Raw genomic sequence first — 21,138 nt, forward strand, 5'->3', positions numbered from 1 at the left:
ATGTGTTTGATTCATGTGAGGATTTTTATCCTTTACCCCAAAGGATAAGTCATATGATTTTATGCAATAAAATCGTATAAGATAAATCTCCAATAGTATTCGGTCCAATTGAAGTAAAAATTGTATAATTCTCCAGAAATCTTAAAATGTTTACTTTTTTTGTGGGAATATAGGTTGGTTTATTTCTTAAATATATTACAGTGATGTATTGTTTTTGTTATTGGGGTAATTATTTTTCCTTGCATTTAATTTTTTTTTCCTTAATTTAAACAAATATTTTCTTCTTGTGTGTTGTTTTAATATAAAGTCCTTCGGTGTACACGTTAGTATAAAGGCGCTTGTATAACTAAAGCAAGGTTAAGAAACTAACGTGTTTTATTTTGAAAAGTTTCAACGGAAGTTTCAATGGTAATGCGCTAAACCAGCTTGACGGTGATCCGCTAAGTTCTTGTTTGGTCAGCCAGCCAGCCAAAGCATGAGGTCCGTTTATCTCTTTTTCCCTTGGTAAACGATAAAAAATAATAATAATAATAATAATAATAATTTTTAAAATGTCGCGTCCAGTGTCAAGATATGGTCGATATTTGCGGTCTGGTTTAATGTCGGTCGTCTGAAACGGAAACAGCAGCCTTTGCGGAACAGCGAACTCCTCTTCTCCTCCTCAAGCGTCCTGTCAAGGCTGCGAGCTACGATGTGATTGTGAATAACCGCCGTCGAGGGAAGTTATAATTGACATTATCATCGCTGAATGGCTTCGCTTGCCGGCCCGTCCGCCTTCATTTCACGCCCGCATGCCCTCGCTCCGATAGCCATTTGAGCTCCGCGTCGGGAGGAAACCGCTCGGTTGTCTTGGCGGAAATAACCGAAGAAGAGACCGCATCCGCAGCACAGCTCTTGCAGTTCATATCTTGAGAAAGATGTCTTTCTTCAATTTTCGCAAGATATTCAAATTAGGGCCCGATAAGAAAAAGAAGCAGTACGAACACGTACACAGAGATGTCAACCCGGAGGAAATCTGGGACATAATCGGGGAACTGGGAGATGGAGCGTTTGGGAAAGTGTTCAAGGTAAGTTAACGTGTTTCGCGTTACATCCGCCTTTTTTTTTGGGGGGGGGGGGGGGGGGGGGGGGGTTTCTAACCCATTTCTTTGAGATACTGGCCTACACTGGTTTGCACGTTGTTTGCTTGCGGGTCAAAAGATGAAAACGTCAAGATGACAGCAGGGGTGGCACAGCCCTCGCTCAGGCCACAAGTACCCAAACAGGGCCTCCAGACCCTCATTAATTTACATTTTCATTTCAAACGAGGACTTCACTTGAACTCTTGCCTCCTTACTAAATCCTTCATGCAAAGAAACGTGACTAGAGGCTGAGCGTTTTAAACTCACCTAGACAGTGTGCCAGGGGCGTTTGCTATTTGCGAGGTTTAAGGCAGGCTTCTTGTTACATCGTCAGGGAATAAAATATGACATTGCTGTGTCATTGAGTTGCACTTGGCTTTGGTAAAACTGTTGAAGGTGTGGTTCACTTTCACAGAATAAACATGGCTTCACAAATGTCAAATCGGATGGTCTGAGAGACCGCAGACGGCACAGACGCAAACAGCTGGTGTCCTTACAAGTAAAATCGACTTGGTATACAGACTTGTTTGTTTATGTTATACACGTGTGTGTGTGTGTGTGTGTGTGTGTGTGTGTGTGTGTGTCAATTTGGTGTAGTGGTCTGTGCCTTTGGGTTTATGGTTTATTTGTTTCACATAGGGTATATGTGGAGGGGTACAGATAATGATTATTTTCACAATCAATTTATTTGTCTTGATTAACATGCAAATGTCAGAAAATGGGGAAAACATTACATTTTTGTTTCCCAAAGCCAAAGGGGAAGCTGAAAATTGATGAATGGCCTGCGCTTTTGCACTTTAGCTGTCTGAAATCTCATACAATTTTGCCTCCCACTTTGGCATTTGGACAGAAGGACCCGGGGATTGAACCGCCAACCTTACCATTAGTGGGCAACCTGCTGTACCATCAGAGTCACATTTAAGAAGCTGGAATCAGAGAATTTAGGCATTTTTTTCATTAAAAAAAAAAAAAAAAGACTCATAACGATTAATTTGTTATCAAAATAGTTTGCGGTTCATTTTCCGTTGATTAACTGATCGATTGAACGACTAATCATTGCAGCTCTACCGGACACAATACCTGTAGCACCAGCACAGAGCAATTACATGTATTTACAGTGTAAAGACACCATAGTCCCGATGCTGTAGAATAAAAGACAAGCGCATTATAATGGCGTCAAGGGAGGCTGTAGCTCAGTCGATAGAGTGGGTTGCACACTAATCTAGAAGTTTGGTGGATTGATCCCAGCTCCTCCTGTCCACATGCCTAAGTGTCCTTGAGCAAGACACTGAACCCTAAAATTGCTCCCGATGGTGTGCCATCGGTGTGTTGTAAGTCGCTTTGGATAAAAGCGTCAGCTCAATGTAATGTAATGTAATGTCAAGGAAATGTGAAATCAATATGCAATATTGTTATACACAAGAGCAAACATAGAGCATACGGTAACTAAAGGTTTTAGTTGTGTACTTACAGTGAATAAAGAACAACCATGACGATTTATTAATGTTAAGATATCAGTGTTGTGGAAAAGAAAAACAAACAGTAGTGGGAAATGCTTAGAGAGAAAAACATTTTTATAGCCACGGGTTGGTTTGGGATAATTTCAGCCAGCCTTAATTATAATCTTTCTTTAAAAGGAAGGTTTTAAACCTAATCCTAAAAGTAAGGGGGGGGGGTGGGGCTCTGTTGGTATAATTTATTGAAAAAGACCCCAAACAAATGCTATTTGCTTAGATATTTTAGTTATTGATGAGAGTTAGAGTAGCAGAGAAGGGTTGTTTTCCTCTGTAGTTTTTTTTTCTACAGCTGCAGTTTACAGTGTTGGGTTTCACTATATGACTTGGGCCTCATACTTTTGTGTCCACCACCTGTAATCTCTGCTGACTCGTTCGCCTTTCCAAGTTATTTTTACGTGAAATTAGTGTTAGTCATAGAAAAGCCTTTGAAAAGGTCAGTGTTGATTTATTTGTAGCTCGAGTGAAAGTTAAAGTGTTTTTCTTTTTTTTTAACTTGAAGATAATTTAAATGCAACCTCTTTTATGCAACTTGCAAGATAAGGAACAAAGAGTATCATACAGTATATCATAATTTTAGTAAACTAATAGTTGTATAAATTCCACATGAAGCTCCACTTCTTCATTTCGTGACTTTTTCTTTTCTTTTCTTTTTTTTTTTTTGCAGTAATCTCTGCTAAGCAGCTTCGTTCTCTGTGCGCTACTTATGTTGTTCCTTCCTGTAGCCCTTGTGATCAAATAATGCAGTTAATGACCCATAAATATTCATTTCCCTTTATTTGTTTCCTTGTCTTCTAAGCTGATTGCCGAACTGTGATGAAAGCCAGGAAGAGTTTCATACTTTGTCAGGCTGAAGCTGTAAAGTTGACTAATATCCACCTGACAAAGCACTGACTCGCTGTTTCCACGCCGAGATGAGGGATAGGGATGAGTTGCCTCCTTCATGAGCTCACATCACCATCAACACACACACTTCATCAGTTATTTGACAGGCTTTTAATGGCTGCTTCCTTCGGGCGGGGCGGCAAAGATTGCCAGCAAAGTGTGAATCAGCTGTTTTGAACCAGCTGGGTGAGAGAGGTGGAGAAAGTCCTTAACTCGCTTCAGGCACAGGTTGTGTCGTACCTTTTAACTAGTGAACAGGTTTGTCATAGACATTCTTGCGACCTAACACACACTGCTCAGATAATTCTGTTGACACGGCGCGTTATTTCACATGGTTGCGTTAATGTGCCTTTGTAATGACATGAGGGGCAAACATCCCCTACGGGTGGAGATTTACCCCAATTTATTCACATTCAGACAGGTCAAATGACCGACTGGTGTGTAAGATTGTGAGGGGTTCTGCATCTCCCTTAAATTGTTGCGACACAAACTCAAAACAGACCGGCAGATAAAGAGTCTTAGAAAGTGTAAAATGCCATGTTCATTGTGATCGAAGGCCACCGGCTGCTCTGCGACTCACAAATCATCGCCGTCCACTCCCATGGTGAAGCTCACGTTGAATGTGTATCAGTGATGGCCAATGTGCCACACAGGCGTCAGCCAGCACAAAAAGGAAAGAGACGGGGAGGGTGTCAGGTCAGACGTGTGTAAATATAGGGTCTGACACACTCTGCAGCAGTTGGCCTCCACACTCCCTCCCTCCTCTTTTTCCCCAACTCCCAGAGATTGTGTCGGTATCCATAAACACGAAGTCCGAGGCCGGCCTTTAAAAAAAACAACAACAACTGCTCAGCTACTTGTGGTCATGTTTAGTTTCTTCAGTGCAGCCTAATCAGGAATTGCCATTTCTGGATACGAGTTACCAATATAGAAGCCTGTTTAATAGGTCTAATAGAACCTCTCACTTCATATTAGACACTATAATTGGTGAAACAAAAGTGAAAAGAAAGAAAGAAGAGAGGGGAGAAAAAGAGGAGGAAGCGAGCTTCACAGTTTCACAAGGTAGGCTTTTCTTAGTCAGAAGATGACAGGGTGTATGGTAAATATTTTGACTTCAAATGGTTGCTGTGGTTTTGTTTTTTGGGTTTTTTTTGTTGAAATTTTCCTTTTCAGTATAAAACATGTTATCGTAAGTCTTTATTAAATGTATTTATAGAGATGTAATCCTCCTAGATATTCATGTATTTTAAGCAGTAAAGCACTCTAGTGTTTATTCCTCTTTCTTTGTTTTACAAAATTGTTCATGTTAATGGATGGTCTGTCAAAGAAATATTTGAAAAAATATTGGCACACATATTCAGCTGATGCAATCCCCAATGTTCTTTATCGTTCTTGTTTCATAGATTTTGTGTTGTGAGAATCTATAATTTGCCATTTTTTTCATGTTGCCTACAGGCACAGAACAAGCAGAACGGGACCCTCGCTGCTGCTAAGGTCATTGACACAAAGACAGAGGATGAGTTGGAGGATTACATGGTCGAGATTGACATCCTGGCCTCCTGCAACCACCATCACATTGTCAAACTGCTGGATGCCTTCTATTTTGAAGACAAACTCTGGGTAAGGAAGCAAGTGCCCTGACTGAAAGAAGTATTTTTTTTTTTTTCTTCTATTATTCTTGTGTTTTGCTGTTGATTCGAAGCCAAGGAGACAAAGAGGGAGTGAGCCAGTCACGCATGAAAACACACACATTCATCACACGCCACTATTCGTTATGCCGTTTCTCATAGGACTCTTGCATCATTCGGTTAAAGGATAATAGCAGCGCAGTCTTTTTAGAATGATCGTGTGACACAGTCTGAAGCTCGTACAAGGCTAGGACCGCATGCTCTCCTGTAGGATTTCCAATTAGAAATACAGATATTATTATACAACACACATCTATAAATTGATGGGTTTTTTTTCTTTATAACTGAAGAAGTATGTTTCTAAAATGTAGGTTATGTAATTTTCTGATATCAGTTGGAGCTTCCAGCTGAAAAGTCCACATTTTGACCTCATTCTTTCCCTGCTACAACTCCTCAGCAGTGAACATGGTTCTTTATAATGACAACAACAACAACAACAAAATCGGTGAACCTGGTGCTGCAGCTGCTTCCTTATCAGGCCGTTTTACTGTGAGCAGAGAGTGCAGTTTTAATACGTGCTTAGTAGATCCCATTCAGTGTACACTAAGAGGCCCCAGAGCAATTATGTCCAGGCAGGTGGTGTCATGTGGCTGTCCCTTGTGGACCGGCCACAACTATGGGAAGATAATGGAGTGGTTTGGGTGGCTGGAGAAAGTACCTGTGAATAATTCAGAGCTGCATGCAGGTTGTCCCTCCGGCCCCCATCTTTAAGCCAAATGAAAAATGCGTAACTGCCTCTGCTTTGCATGCGTTGGGTGTCGAGTTAATGTTTTCTACAAGGGAAAAACAAAACGCCGCTGATGCGTGATTTTTCATTTAACCTGAGTTTATGAGTAGCGTATTTTAAATTGTGCACACACCTGTTACAGTCATAAGAATGTACTTTATAAGAAAGATTCTCAGGGCATGATGAATTGTGATGCACAACAGGAATAACCACGTTGTTTCTTCTCTTTGTTTGAGTCCCTGAATAGTGGGTGGTGCTCGGTTGTAGCTCTGATTGATTTTTGTGTGTCATCCGATACCTTGAGATGCCACGTAACATGCTGGCAAAGCCAATACAGATGAAGTGGTGGTCGGGTACATTACATCAGCTTTTACAACTGAGGTCAGATGCTGTCCAGTTTTGCATCTCAATAACAGGATTAGAGAGCAGTATTATGTTCATGTAATGCACTGTGGCTTCTTTCAGTTGTAGGAAGTATATATTGTATCTATTACTGTTTCAGTGCACTGACTTCAGAGTGGACATCATAATTATTATTTTTATATATGTGTATATAGCATCTGTATATATATAAAATATGTATATAGAAGATGCTCAGTACAGCCGTTTAGTGTCTGATTGATCGGCTTCTTGGAATGTCTCCACAGTGTAATCAATAACATAGAATAGGGGTGGTTGTGTCATATCAATAAGGGTCGTGTTGTGTTCACCTACCTTAGATAACACAAGTTTTCTCTTGAAGAAAACCCCATGCTACATTGCAATATATTACTTATTGTTGCACTTTTGTGTGATCACTGCAGATTCTGATCGAGTTCTGTGCAGGCGGAGCAGTCGATGCCATCATGCTGGGTAAGTCCCTCATACACTGAAGAAAACAGAAAAACACTATAAAGTCCTGGAGCTTTTTTCTTTGCTCCATCCTCGAGTGCCAACTCTTTTTATTCCACCCTGAAGCCTCCACTGTGGGATTTTTTTTTTTTTCCCTCCCTCTCCCCAGTTGGAGAGGCCTTTCCAACTGTGTAATTATTGTAGCTCAGGTTTCAAGGAGCGGTTAGTCCACTTCTAGTCCATGCAGTTTCTCGGTTTTGTTTTGAAGCCTGAACAAACGCCTCTCCACTCTTTCTTACATATGAATTACCATGACAAAGACGCCAATTAATTCATTCCACCGTTGGATGTTGGTGCATTTTGTTCTGTGGTATGACTCACTTAGATTTGTCCACTCACACATGCTGGCTGATGTAAGGGTGGAGTTTTATCCTCCAGTTGCTATTGGATACCATCACAGCATCACATGTGATGGCAACTTATGCAGATGGCCCAGTCTGTGTCTGCAAATGTTCATCACAAAAAACACCACAACATATCATCAGGGAGAAATTTTGACTTATTTTGTCTGTGCGTGTTTATCCACAGAACTGGAGAGACCCCTGACGGAGCCCCAGATCCGTGTGGTGTGTAGGCAGACCCTGGAGGCCCTGATTTACCTCCACGAGAATAAGGTCATCCACAGAGACTTGAAAGCCGGGAACATACTCCTCTCCTTGGAAGGAGATGTAAAACTTGGTAAAAAAAAAAAAAAAAAAAACTCGCATCTTTTGTTGTTGCATTTGCCATAATAATTTATGTGAGGAGTTATTCAGTAAGGGCATTTAAGAATACCACAGAAAGCTAATTAGGAAAGTCAACTGTGGATCCCTTTGTGACTTGACTTTGGAGATGGTAGTGACCAAAGACGTTCACGTGGCATCAAGTTATAAAAGAAATTCCAAAACAAAGCAATGTGCGTTCTGTACTGTTTTTTTTTCTTTTCGATACCACTTGTGTACTGAAGTTGGTGATCCATTGAATCAGTTACATAATATTCGAGAAGTAAAAGCATTCACAGGTCGCTGCTGTAGCATCCATAGCTGCTGGCTCCCCGATGATTCATGTTCTGTAGGAGGAGGGTCACTGGCAAACAGTAATTAGCAAGCCAGTCACCGGGGACTTAATGATAGAGCTCTTTTTCCCCTCTAACTTGTCCATACTGTAAGTGACGCGAGAAGAAGAGACAGCAGGCTGAAATAGCTGCGCAGGTAACCAAGCTGCTGGAAATGACGATGAACCCCCGACAGCATCATGAAAGGGACATTTACTGCTCACTTGTAGGGTTCTTATATGAGAACTTAAAGCAGGTTCTGCATTACTCTACGAGAAATGTGCGAAATGATATATCTTCCGTCCTGTTGGATTCACTGTTTCGCATCGTGTCATGATACAGTTTAGCTTGTTTCAGTGATGAAAAGAATGAGAATTTATTTGTACTTTCAGCTGACTTTGGGGTGTCCGCTAAAAATACCAAGACGTTACAGAGAAGAGATTCTTTCATCGGTACGCCATATTGGTGAGTCACACCGCCTGGATACAAGAGGGCATTCACCCCTTTCCTTCTGATAATCGTCTCAGCGAGTCCCACAGCCTGGGGGGTTATTTTTCTGTGCCGTCTCACAAAAATCGCCATTGAATGTGGCTCATTCAGCAATTTAGATACACTTAAGTGTTTGATGACCTCATCTTTAAATCCTGAATAGGCCTCCTATCTTTCAAGTTCCACACAGTATTGACCTTTTTTTCCCCTTGAAAACGAAAAGCAAGTTGACGCTCAAGAATCGGAAAGTTATCCGCACATTAACTTGCGGTCTGAAATTTGCTCAACACAATTACAAATCCACTTACTGACTGAAATCTTTGCAGGATGGCTCCAGAGGTGGTGATGTGCGAAACTTCCAAAGACCGTCCGTACGACTACAAAGCCGACATCTGGTCCCTCGGGGTGACGCTCATAGAGCTCGCACAGATTGAACCGCCAAACCACGAGATGAATCCCATGCGAGTGCTACTGAAAATAGCCAAGGCCGAGCCGCCCACACTCATGCATCCTTCTCGCTGGTGAGATGCTGCGCTGGTGATATACTAGAGAGGAATGTTTCCGGACTGGAGATAAGGATATGTTGAGTGTTTAATGTGTGGGAGAGTGATGAATTGTTAATGTTTAAGTGAATGGCTGCAGGAGGAAGACGTGTCATTCATTTTTTTTTTTTTTTTTTTTTTTTTTTTTTATCCCTCAAAGCAGTACCCAGGGACACTTGCTCCGTTCTTTGGCCAACAAACCGATTCTTTTTTAATTTGTTTTCAAAGGTCACCAGAATTCAATGACTTTCTGCGGAAAGCTCTTGATAAGAATGTGGACAACAGGTGCGGCGCACTACAGCTTCTTCAGGTGGGCTGCCCTCGTAACTGTACGCAACCATCCACACAGACTACAGTATAAAACAGAGAACGCACACAAATATGTCATAAGAAATGTATTCAATTTTCAGACTGTGTTTAAAGGATAAAGATTTCTATTTCACGTTGATGTCTTTGTGTTCCTGTCCATCCATGTAGCATCCTTTTGTCACCAGGGTGACTAATAGCAAACCTCTCAGAGAGCTCATAGCCGAGGCCAAGGCTGAAGTCACAGAAGAGATCGAGGATAGCAAAGAGGAGGAGGAGGAAGAAGAGCCTAATACACCTGTGGTATGTAGCTTTTATCGGGTGTTTGTGTACAACAATAAGCATAATGCTTTTCAGCCAAATGTTTTTTAAATTATGTGATTTGGTTCCTGCATGATTTTGTATTTTTCTTCAGGCGGTTCCTGGGCACAAACGAGCGCCATCTGATGCCAGTGTGGCCAGCTCGGAGGATGACAAAGTGCCACCAACTCCCTCCACCCTCGAGTCTGTTACAGAGAAGGCGGAGGCTGAGCCTGCTGAGGACCGGAGCAGCGATAAGCTCTCTGATGAAGGACTTGGAACGAGTGAGGTAGACAAGACTGAGGGGGAGAAACTCAATGAGGTGTCTGATGCCAGTAATGAAGATCTGGCCCCCGGACTAATAGAGCCCAGTAAGGACTCTATCTCACAAGATTCTGCGGAGCCTAAACCAGAAGGGGATCAAGCTGCAGAAATTCCTGCTGAGCTTGAAGCTTCACAGCCTGAAGAACCTGTATATACAACAGATGGTCCAGAAACAAAGGAGGAGCAGAAGGAGGCAGAAGAAAAGAAAATGGAGGACGAGCCTACCCAAGTAATAGAAGAGGAAAGAGAGCCAGAGGAAGTGAAACAAGAGGAAGAAAAGAAAACGGCCACAGAAGAATTTACAGAATCACAAGAGCAGCCTGAAGATAAACCAGAAAAAGCTGAATCCATATCAGAAGAAGTGGTACAGGCAGATGAAGAAAAGAGAGAACCAGGTGAGGAGGCACCTCAACAAAAAGTGTCTGAGGACAGCTTAGAAGACATGGTTAATAGCACAGATGAAATTGTAGATAAGGAGAATATAGAGCCTAATGTAATGGACACAAATCTAAATGGAGAAACGGACACAAAGTCGCGTGAGGATGAGACATCTGCTGAGGTTCTGCTGGAGAACAAGGCCACAGAAAGTCAGCCAGCAGAGAAGCCTAAGCATGAAGCACCTGAGGAACCAGAGCAGCCTGAACAAGAAGATCAGACCAGAGAGGAGGTCAAACTGGAGGAACAAGTACCAGCTGAATCCACTAATGGAGTCAGTGATGAAGCCAAAGATGCCTCGGAGGATTCTGAACAAGTGGCCCCATCCGAAGACGTCCCTCCGAAGGACGAAGAGGTGAAGGCGACTTGTGCAGATGAGAGCACTTCCCAAGATGCCGTCTCTGTCCCGGAGAGTGAAACCGATTCAGAAACCAAGATGGAGCACGGAAGCCCTGCTGTGATCAAACCAGATGCGGAGAAGGACTCGGACTCTGGAAGTAGCTCTGCTGCTGATAGCAGCAGCCTCGACCTCAATCTGTCCATCTCGAGCTTCCTGTCCAAGAGCAAAGAAGGGGGCTCTGTGTCTCTGCAGGTAATACAATCAATGCCTCTCTGACACCCTCAGTTATGAAATTATCAACGCTATTATGATTATTAGAGCCTCAAAAACATCCCTGGTTTTTTTTTTCTTTCTTTCTTTCGTTCTTCGTTTGTTTTTTTTAGGAATCAAAACGTCAGAAGAAGACTTTGAAGAAGACACGGAAGTTCCTGGTGGACGGTGTGGAGGTCAGCGTGACAACATCAAAGATAGTGACTGATAACGACACCAAGAACGAGGAGATGAGGTTCCTGAGGTATGTCTCTCTGTCCAATTTGCTTGACACACTGTTGGTCTAAATGTGGGACATGACCTATTTAACATGTCTGCCTTAAATAGTTCTCGATCATTTCGCAGCTCCCACAGCTTTTTACAAACGCGAGATGGGTTATCTCCCGTGATGAATGCTGCGTTATGTTACATTTTACTGTCATCTCCCGTGTTGCCTTTTAAAGACATGAGACATGCTGCTGCGACTGTTTATACAAGAGCTGTCTGACTTTCAGTTGTTGGGTTTATAACTTTGTGTCACTAATGTACAGAGTAAACATGCATCAGTTTGAAAGCCCATAATAAAAAAAAGAGTGAAGCCAGAATCATCAGAGAATGAGAAGAAGGAGTCCCTCCAGGAGTTTTTTTTGTGATTGTTACAATCGGAAATGTTTGACTTTTGCGGCGGCTTTTCTCAAAAATCGTGACATAATTTGAGACGTTTAAAGTGATTTCTTTATTTGCTATTTCATTGCAATTTCCTGGAGGGACTAAAGAACAGTCTTCTATTAGATATGAATGCGACGCTAATGTTGACCCTTCTGTTGCGTACTATGAACGAAAAATGTATTTGCAACCATGAAATCCCATCGAAGAAATAAGAAATACACATTTCTTTTGTGAATAAACTATTAAGTTAGAGATAAGTAAATATTGTGGCAACCTGACGACACTGTTGGCGTGGTTTCCTCAGGCGGCAGGAGTTGAGAGAGCTGCGCCTCCTTCAAAAAGAGGAGCAGAGGGCGCAGCAGCAGCTGAGCAACAAGCTGCAGCAGCAGAGAGAGCAGATCTACCGGCGCTTTGAACAGGAAACTACTGTGAGTCAGTTCCTTCAAACCGCAGCGGCGTGATGCTTTGTTTTGCTTTTCTTTATTTGGCAAACTTCTCGCTAAACTAGCTGCTTCATCTCAAAATCTAATGGAGGGGTTTGCATGAAAACGAACAGCCAGACATCAGTCTTTTACCATCACCCGAGACATGTTATTTCCACTGAGATGCAATTCTCTTTGACCAGTTAATGATAATATCAGAAACTTTCATTCGATTTAATTAGAATTTGACTGAATATACAAGCAATTTATAAGCAATAAAAAAAAAAAAAATTAAAAACCAATATATATCTCATGATACCAAAGCATACAATAAACCCTTGTAGCCATTTTGTCAGGCTTGATGCCGGTGTCTATTGATTCTGAAGGCTAAGAAGCGGCAATACGACCAGGAAGTGGAGAATCTCGAGAAGAAGCAGAAACAGACCATCGAGCGCCTGGAACAGGACCACACCAGCCGGCTCCGAGACGAAGCCAAACGCATCAAAGCGGATCAAGACAAGGAGCTCTCCAAGTTCCAGAACATGCTGAAGAACCGGAAGAAAGAGGTACGGGCCCTGCATGAGCGCCGGTCGGGCTGCTTAGCTCTTTCGCCGTGGGCCGTTCGGGGTCGACGGCCCCTCCGCGTGCGGTACGAGCCGTTTTACCGACGCACGTGTTCACCAGCTTGGCCCGGTGTGCTTTCTTGGCCGCGTCGTGCCGGTCCTGTGGGAGCGGTGCGCCCCGCTGGTCCGTCGGGTTCTGTACGTGTGCCCGCGGACAGCAGCACGCAGGCTGTACTATCTTTCTCCTCCATGCTGTTCGCTCCACGTCGCCGTATCCATTATTCATCTGCCTCAAGGCTTCTTTTTTTTTTTTTTTTTTTTTTTTGGGTTGCCTCCTCATGCTTTGCTACGAGAGCCTATTTGTTATTTTTAAAGAACCGTTTTTTATAAAAGCTCCGTTCTCAGCTCGGGCTTTGTAAAACGTCTTATTTCGGTGGGTGTCCTCGGCATGCTGCACCTTCATGCTCGATCTTTATTCCGCCTCGGCTGCCTCTTTCGCTGCTCCTCAGCGGCCTTTAACGCTCCGCCGGGTGCTTTTGGGTGTGCTTTTTGCACTTTGTAAGTTTTGCTTTATGCGGCTTCTTTTTTTTTCTTTTTTTTTTTTCATGGCCGGCACGATGTGGCATCCGTTGTGCATCACCACGCCGCGGTGATTTATGCGCTGCTGCTCCCAGTTTGGTTCGGGGCCACATGTTTACTTACTGCTAGAAAATATTGTCATATTTCAGGTTGGCTTGCGGTTGCTTCAAGCCTCTGCTGTTGCTCTTGCTGTTGTTAAGCATTTGCCTACTGATCAAATGTTTTTTTTTCACCGTTGTATTATTTGTTGAAAATGTACTGGAACTGTGTATTTAACTAACCGTGTCTCTTGTATGAGTGTGTGAGGTGGCGTTGGTCACGGGATGGCCACATTTTTTTTCCGAGTGGTGTCGGGCTCATTTGGGTTCTGTAATAAAAGCCTCGCGTCAGACGCACTGATATGGAATGGTCGATCGAAATTAATCAACCACTGCATTGAGAATCAGTTTATCGTTTGTGTAATGTTACAGGTAAAAAAAAAAACCAAAGTGTTTTATGATAGTAAACTGAATATCTCTGGCAGGTCAAACTTGAGCTTTAAGGTATTTTGATTTTCACTCGGACGTTTTTATCCAACCGAGCAATTTATCAGTTAATGAAGAAAATAATCAACAGATTAATCAGAAAATAATAGCTAGCTGCAGAACTATTCCTTGATAGATAGGGAGCTTGAAGCTTAATCTATTATTCAGTTACATATTGAAAACGCGGATGCTTGAGCCGTCCCCGGGTCAGGACTGCTAAACGTGGTAATGATCGAACCATTCCAGCTCAGTTGCTCTGCTTTTTATTTAATTTTTTTATTTCAAGAGTCAAAATAATCATACTGATGGCTGTGGGACTTAATTGACTGCAAAGTTATTTAGGTGGAGCTGTTTTTGAGACTAACATCTTCTGCTACGCACCAATCGAATCTCTTTTTACTTTTCTTTTTTTCTTTCTTTCTTTTTCTTTTTTTTTTTTTAAATGAATCTTAACTCGTGCGGTTCAAACTGGCAGCTCTGACACGCTCACAGAACCTGCTAAGATTTGTTCAGCAGGACATGAAACGCGGGCCGGGGGGGAAAATCAGCATGCTGACTTTATATCGGTTGGTGGCTCTCTCCGCTTCAAAAGTGGGCCGTGCATGTCTACCTGCTGTTGTTGGGATAGCTTTGTGAGATTTTCAGAATCAACCGGTCTCTGCGCACATACACTTGTAGGTCGAACAGGAAGTCGGACAGGCACCCAAACGCATGAGAAAAGAGCTCATGAAACGCTTAAAGGAGGACCTATTGCTCCTCAAGATTGCACAGGTAAAGCGTCACCAGCTCTCTTACTCCGTAAAACTCTTGACAGGCCTTTTTCTGTCCCTTTCTCCTTTTCAATTTTTGTTTCCCCCCTGCGACCTGATTTGATTTCCATCAGATATTCATATTCAGACAAACACAAAGAATGTCTGCGTCTGTAATCGCTCCCTATTTGCTACCGACCGAGCTGAAGAATTCTCTTTCTCGAGTTTTCCTCTTTGACTGCGGGCATTTCGTCAAAGATTTCGCCAGACAATGTACGCCTTCGTTTTTCTGCAGTTGAACAGTCGGTTATCCTTTTATTAAATGAAGCATTCCTAATGTTTCTAATATTCTGCTCCTATCTGTAAATGTGAAGGACAAAGAAACGGAAATTTACACATTTCATGAAAACATTGTGAAAGTTAAAGAAGGTCGAATTTTTAGCATGGTCGTTGCATTGAACAGCAGTGGATCAATAAACTCTCAAAGTCTTATATAAACAAAAAAACCCAAAAAAAAGTGACAAAATTCAACATTTAAAATTTTCTTCAAATGTAAATATTTGCTGATTATCTCTGACAGTAAAGCGAACACCTTTCGGATTTCTAAATCATAGATCGCACAAAACAAGACGTTTGGTATTAATAAATAACTGTTAATTGCAGTGTTTGGATTTGATCCTTTGGAAAATATATTCTTTCCATAGCATGCGGTACCGCTGCTTACTAAACGTCCCACGACGCAATTCTTCCAAATTTGCTTCTGATATTACTTGCGTGCGAGATTATCTGGAGGTGATCACAAAGACTGCGGTGATGATGATTCACAAGCGCCCACTCTGTTTACGAGCCGCCCTCAGCATCCCACAGTCTCCATCGCATCGAGAGCAGCGAACTGATGAACTGATGGGAGCGATCGCAGACAGAGCTTTTTTGTTTCCACGGTAGACATCTGCACCGAAAGCCCTTTCCAAACTTTTGGTTGTTTTTTTTTTGTGTTTTTTTTTTCTTCCCCCTTGCGTCTTTTATGAATTAGAAATGAGTCATGTGGACGAAGGCCCGTCTTTTCTTTGAAAGGTAACTGAGATCGTCATAACCCGCTGTGAGCCAGATGCATGGAAAGTTAACAAAACTGCCTTGTTTACGAGCTGGAGTCGACTGACGTGCTGCTGCAACTGCGAGCCGCTTTCGGGCATGACGAGACGAGGAGAGTCCTAACGACCGGTTAATCAAGTTGCTCCTAACGTTAACGCAGAGCTGTGCACGCCGACGTTCCCAAAGTGGAAAGCCCATCTCTTGCGTAACTCATTAAGAATCGGGTGCGAGTGCTGCTGTGTGTGTGTGTGTGCGTCTGTGCGTGTGTGTGTGTGTGTGTGTGAGAGATCCTCAGCCTGCTGTGTGCTGATGTCCCTAATCAGGGCGAGTGCGCTGTGTGCTCTCATCCACAGGCAGTGGCCCAGGTTATGATACAGTCTTTTCAGTTGTCCTCATGCGCACTCTTCAACGCTCAGATGCAGGATGTAAGTGCCCCCGCCCCTCCCCGTCCTCCACCTCCTCCTCCTCCTCCTCCTCCTCCTCTCTCCCCTTCCTCCTCTCCCATTTTTCTACCGTGTCCGGCCCATTCCTAGATGTGTGTGAAGTTACGTGACGGGGACAGTGCGTGATGGCTCAGTTTCACCACACATTTGAGCATGGGCTGCATTTTGTGCGTGTGCGTGTGCGCGTGTGCGCGTGCGTGCGTGTGCGTGTTGTTATCACTGTGTTTGTGCAGTGGTTCCTTCTTCTCCCCCTGCTCAGTATTTCTCCTTCACCAATCCACGAACGCTCGGCATCTGTAAGTCTGTGAATTGTACTCGGCGTGATTACCGCACCACACTGTTTGCTTCAGATTGGGTGCGCTGCCCGTGAAGTGATTGTGGACTCGCACTTTAACCATCCCAATCTGGATTCCGCTTCATCACGACAGCGATACCTCAGTTTTCTGCCGATAAGATTAATCCTGTGTAATTACAGGATCAGCGACGTATAATCACAGCTAAGTAATAGCAGCGCGACCTACAATTCGCCACCAGCGAAGTATTAAAGATCTGCTGTAAATAAACAAATAAATAAATAAAAAAACGATATCATTACAGCTTCTTCAATGCCGTGCAAATAGAGAAAAGCGAATTGGATAAATAGATACCTCCGTGTTATTATGTAATGAGCCATGCGTAATGCAGGCCGGGCTCTGGATGATGTGAATGTCACTGTGGATGCCGTCTTACATAAAACTGTGAATGTACTGAAACTGTAAACTTTTCCTTCTCTCTCTCTCTCTCTTTTTCTTTCTCTGTCTCTTTCTCTCTCTCTCTTCACCTCCATTGTGGATCGTTGCCATATCCATGATCTCTGAGTGTCTCCTCCTCCTCCTCCGAGTCCAGTTGATGACGTGACATCTTCGCGCTCTTGTGTTGTACTGAGTTTGAAGTGGATGACTAGATTACACAATGTTTATTTCAGGCAGTGTTGACACCGCAGATGCGTTTGTACCGTGACATCTTTGTGGTCGTGCCTCCTCTCTTCTCCTCCTCCTCCTCTCTCCTCTCTCCTCTCTCCTCCTCGCTGTCCCTCTGTACGCTCCTCCTCCGGCTGCCCCTCACCGCTCTCCCCCCTTCTGCGGCTCCTCAGGAGCAGGAGTTCCTGCAGAAGCAGCAGCAGGAGCTGGACGGAGCTCTGAAGAAGATCATCCAGCAGCACAAGCTGGAGATCGCCACCATCGAGAGGGACTGCCTCAACCACAAGCAGCAGCTGATGAGAGGTAGGACGGAAGCGCCTGACGGATGGAGTCGAGGCCCGTTAACCGGATTTGCGCTCGTGATGAGCATTTCAAGCAAAAAAAACAAAAAAAACCGAGAGTACGCCCGTCCCCGTTCGGTTAGACGCGTTACGGCCTGTCCGACCTGCTCCTCGTTTTGTTTTCGTTCCCTCGACGTGTCCCCGTCCACGCGCCTTTTTTTTGTTGTTTTTTGTTGTCTCCCTCGCTGACGGGAGCCTTTCGGCGTCTCTTGCAGCGAGAGAGGCAGCCATGTGGGAGCTGGAGGAGCGCCACCTGCAGGAGAAGCACCAGCAGCTGAAGCAGCAGCTGAAAGACCAGTACTTCATGCAGAGACACCAGCTGCTGAAGAGGCATGAGAAGGTAAGGAGCTCACCGGGAAACCCGACGCCGAGAAGAGCGGGAGTCTCGTTTCCATAACCGTGCTGAACGGAGAGCTGCGCGCGCGTGTGTGTGTGTGTGTGTGTGTGTGTGTGTGTGTGTGTGTGTGTGTGTGCGCGCGTGCGCGTGTGTGTGTGTGTCGTGTAGGAGATGGAGCAGATGCTGCGCTACAACCAGCGTTTGATCGAGGAGATGAAGAACAAACAGACTCAAGAGAGGGTTCGCCTGCCCAAGATCCAGCGCAGCGAAGCCAAGACGCGCATGGCCATGTTCAAGAAAAGCCTCCGCATCACCGCCACGGCCTCCATCACTCCAGAGATGGAGAGAGAGCGGATCAAGCAGGTAATCGTTTCGACGTGTCGCTTTAAGGAGAGAGTGACCGAAGGCGGATCGCCTTTGGGTTGGTTTTTTTGTTTTTTTGAGCAGCGCTGTGTCACGCTGGCAGTCCCACTTACTGGAGGACCTGCCCCGATACAAACACGGCAATTATCCCAGCCAGAACAGCGACTGTCCAGTCACCAGTTCACAAAACCCTTTTGGCTCCTTCCCTCCTCCTCCTCCTCCTCCTCCTCCTCCTCCTCGCCGCGTTGCTTCATTTTGGTTTTGTTCAGATAAAACAAAGAGAGCAGTCCGGGAAGAAATATTAAACATCATGAAACGCAGCAGGGGGGGGGGGGGGGGGGGGAAACAGACGCCGACAGGCGCGAGCATTTTATGGTACTCCGACCTCTGACGCGAGCAGAGTCCTCGTGGAAAGAAATCGCCTGATACATGTTTTGGACGTCATGTTTTGTTTTTGTTTTTTTTGGGGGGGGGGTGGAAAGCGTCCTGAACACCACTCTGTTGTGTTTCCGTCTGTGCGGTCCAGTTTGCTTCGCAGGAAGAAAAGAGGCAGAAGAACGAGAGACTCCATCAACACCAGAAACACGAAAACCAGATGAGAGATCTGCAGCTGCAGTGTGACTCAAACATCCGGGAGCTGCAGCAGATGCAGGTTTGGCTGACTGGCGCGCGCACGCGCACGCACACACACACACACGCACGCACGCACGCACGCGCACACACACACACACACACACACACACACACACACACACTCTCTCTCTCACTTTTTGTGTTTAAATGTTGAAACTACATTTTTACGAAGCTGCAAAGTGTTCAATACACAACAATAATTTGTGAAAATATTTAAATAATGCTTAAAACTCAGCTCATCGTTTATATAATTTTAGTTCACCCTTCATTTTTTTTTTTTTTTTTTTTTTTTTTTTATTGGAATCGTTTTATAGGCCATCTGCTGCTCTGAATACTAAATATAACATTAAAGCACCGGACACCGAGACTGAAATAATTTCTTTATATTTCGAGGACGCACCGCTTCACGGTCTGAGCAACAGCAGCTATCGTTAGCTGGGATTGTAAAGACGTTCCTCCTGAGAAAGAGACGCGAAATAATAAAAAAATAACGCGTAAAATTCACTAGGGCACGGGGGCGTATTATTTGTGACGGCGCCGCCCCTGACCCACGTTATCCTTTCAGAACGAGAAATGTCACCTTCTGATCGAACACGAGACCCAAAAGCTGAAGGAGCTGGACGAGGAGAACGGCCAGGAGATCAAGGAGTGGAGAGAGAAGCTGAGACCCAGGAAGAAGGTATGTCCGCTGTCCTCGTTCAGGATTTCATGTCTCCGCGGTCGTACTGCGTCTGACCCTCGACAGACTCTGCGATTTCCTCCGACGGCAATCTTCATGCCGGTCGACTCGGTCGCGTGTGCGTGTGCGTGTGCGTGCGTGCGTGTGTGTGTGTGTGTGTGTGTGTCTGCTGCCCCCTGCAGGCGCTGGAGGAGGAGTTCACGCGGAAGCTCCAGGAGCAGGAGGTCTTCTTCAAGATGAGCGGCGAATCCGAATGCCTTAACCCCACCACGCAGAGCCGAGTGTCCAAATTTTACCCCATCCCCAACCTGCACCACTCCGGTTTATAGCCCCGCCCGACGCGAACACGCCGCCGTCGAACTCGGGGCTCTTCCTCCCGGCGGAGCGGCGCCATTTCTCCGACCCGTCGCCGATCGACGTGGAAGACAACGTCTTCGCCGCTTTGATTCCGCCGTTAAGAGAGCGTGACGTGCCTGCACACCGCCCCCTCGCTTAATCGAGGTCTCTCGGCTCGCTGGGAAATCTCTTCGACGGATAATATGCACTTTTTTTTTTTTTTTTTTTCTTCTTTTTTTTTGGAGCATGCTCAGATTTGAACAGGTTTGGTAGCCAAGGTCACTCATGCTTCTCAGATTATTGTAAGCGCAGCCCGCTGCAGTACGAATGATCTCCAGTGCCTCGTTGTGTTCTTTTGTTTCCTCCCTACGTTCCCCACCGCTCGCAGTAAAAAACGGTTCCCCTCCCCTCCCCCTCCCCTCCCCTCCCGTCCCCCGAACGTTTTGCACTTAAAACAACCGGTTCTCATTTCCGCTCACCATCACAAGACGCCGAAAGGTTATTTGAATCCTTCCAGTCGGACCTGAGATTTAGTTTTGCCGCACGTGAAGCAGAAAAAGACGACCGACGAGTCAAAAGAAAACGGCGCGCACGAGGCCGTGACTCCAGACGAAGAAGAGCGCACCGTGTTGTGTTTGTACCTGAAGCTGAATCAGACGTGAGCATTTTGATCATCCCGAGAGGTTCATGAGCAAAAATCGATGTATTCCAGTCGCGCAAAACAAACGCAATCCCACCCGATGAGCTGAACGCAGACGTGACCTGTCGTTTCCTGGAGGAATTTTAAGAATTTGTTTTGTTGTTGTTTTTTTTTTCAAATCACCTCGCCCTCCGGGAGTTATTCAGAGCCGCGTTCTCACAAGCGAATGATTCGTTGTAAAGTTATGAACACTGAAGGAATGTAACGCCGTTGATTTGCACTGTTTTGCCACAAAGAAAAAAAAAAAAGAAAAAATATGCAGTAACTGTTCTTCGTCTCACCCGAGCCTATTCGAACTCCAAACTGACTGAATAATTTCAGCTTTTTTTTTTTTTTTTTTTTTTTTTTTTTTTTTTAGTACTCATAATTTTATCTTTTTTGAAAACATGCCCAGTATTTTATGTCCAGTTTTCTAAAAGCCTTGTAACTCCAGAACATATCGACGCTGTATATCTCTCTCCACGGTGAGCTCCTTGCCGTACGTGCGAATGTGAGGAGAGTATCGACGGCTTACAACAAGAGATACGTTTATTTTACCGCCGCATATCATCTGTGCATTTTATCATTTCTGTGGCGCTGACGTGGACATCGACCGGTGTTTCGTCACAAATGCTGGATTTTTACCAGAGACTTTGTCGTGTGAATTACGCCATTCGACTCGTAGACTTCAGATATATATTTTTTTTTATTTTGTTAAGTTACAGCATTTTGATGCGTCATCCCGACCACAATGAATATTCTTAGTATATGCATTTTTCATGTCAGATCAAATGTATTTAACGTGTCTTCATAAAAGGACTTTTTGTTTTTGTTTTTGTTTTTTCTTGTAAATAAAATATTGACTGTTTATTTGACACCTTGAGGGAAATTGTTTTTCAGGTTAACTTAGTCATGCAAATATATCA

The 21,138-nt window shown here is 44.3% G+C and overlaps 1 protein-coding gene across 4 annotated transcripts; it reads left to right on the forward strand.

Moving 5' to 3' along the window:
* The first annotated feature begins 436 nt into the window (after window positions 1–436).
* On the forward strand, window positions 437–21,087 carry slka (STE20-like kinase a). 4 transcript variants are annotated; one of them, XM_069144575.1, is made up of 19 exons: window positions 437–1,067; window positions 4,976–5,140; window positions 6,739–6,787; window positions 7,355–7,504; window positions 8,252–8,324; window positions 8,675–8,869; window positions 9,119–9,200; window positions 9,368–9,499; window positions 9,612–10,847; window positions 10,979–11,109; window positions 11,818–11,941; window positions 12,322–12,501; window positions 14,280–14,372; window positions 17,018–17,147; window positions 17,401–17,525; window positions 17,691–17,885; window positions 18,412–18,537; window positions 19,084–19,197; window positions 19,380–21,087. In XM_069144575.1, the coding sequence occupies exons 1-19, from the start codon at window positions 918–920 to the stop codon at window positions 19,524–19,526; spliced, it is 3,597 nt and encodes a 1,198-aa protein (XP_069000676.1). In that variant the 5' UTR covers window positions 437–917; the 3' UTR covers window positions 19,527–21,087. The 4 variants fall into 4 exon arrangements, with proteins under 4 accessions (XP_069000676.1, XP_069000678.1, XP_069000679.1 ...); XM_069144577.1 differs by lacking the exon at window positions 14,280–14,372 and adding an exon at window positions 15,796–15,867; XM_069144578.1 differs by lacking the exon at window positions 14,280–14,372.
* Window positions 21,088–21,138: the final 51 nt, after the last annotated feature.

The sequence above is a fragment of the Embiotoca jacksoni genome, unplaced genomic scaffold, assembly GCF_022577435.1.
Source record: "Embiotoca jacksoni isolate LCO1_2020_lvr unplaced genomic scaffold, fEmbJac1.0.p SCAF_12, whole genome shotgun sequence".
Taxonomy (NCBI): Eukaryota; Metazoa; Chordata; class Actinopteri; family Embiotocidae; genus Embiotoca; species Embiotoca jacksoni.

Bases quoted from the DNA above. Each gene is read 5' to 3' on its own strand.
- slka (XM_069144575.1), top strand. From the start codon at position 918: ATGTCTTTCTTCAATTTTCGCAAGATATTCAAATTAGGGCCCGATAAG. The intron at 5,141-6,738 runs GTAAGGAAGCAA...TGATCACTGCAG, and splicing joins ATTTTGAAGACAAACTCTGG to ATTCTGATCGAGTTCTGTGC. The intron at 11,942-12,321 runs GTGAGTCAGTTC...TTGATTCTGAAG, and splicing joins GCTTTGAACAGGAAACTACT to GCTAAGAAGCGGCAATACGA.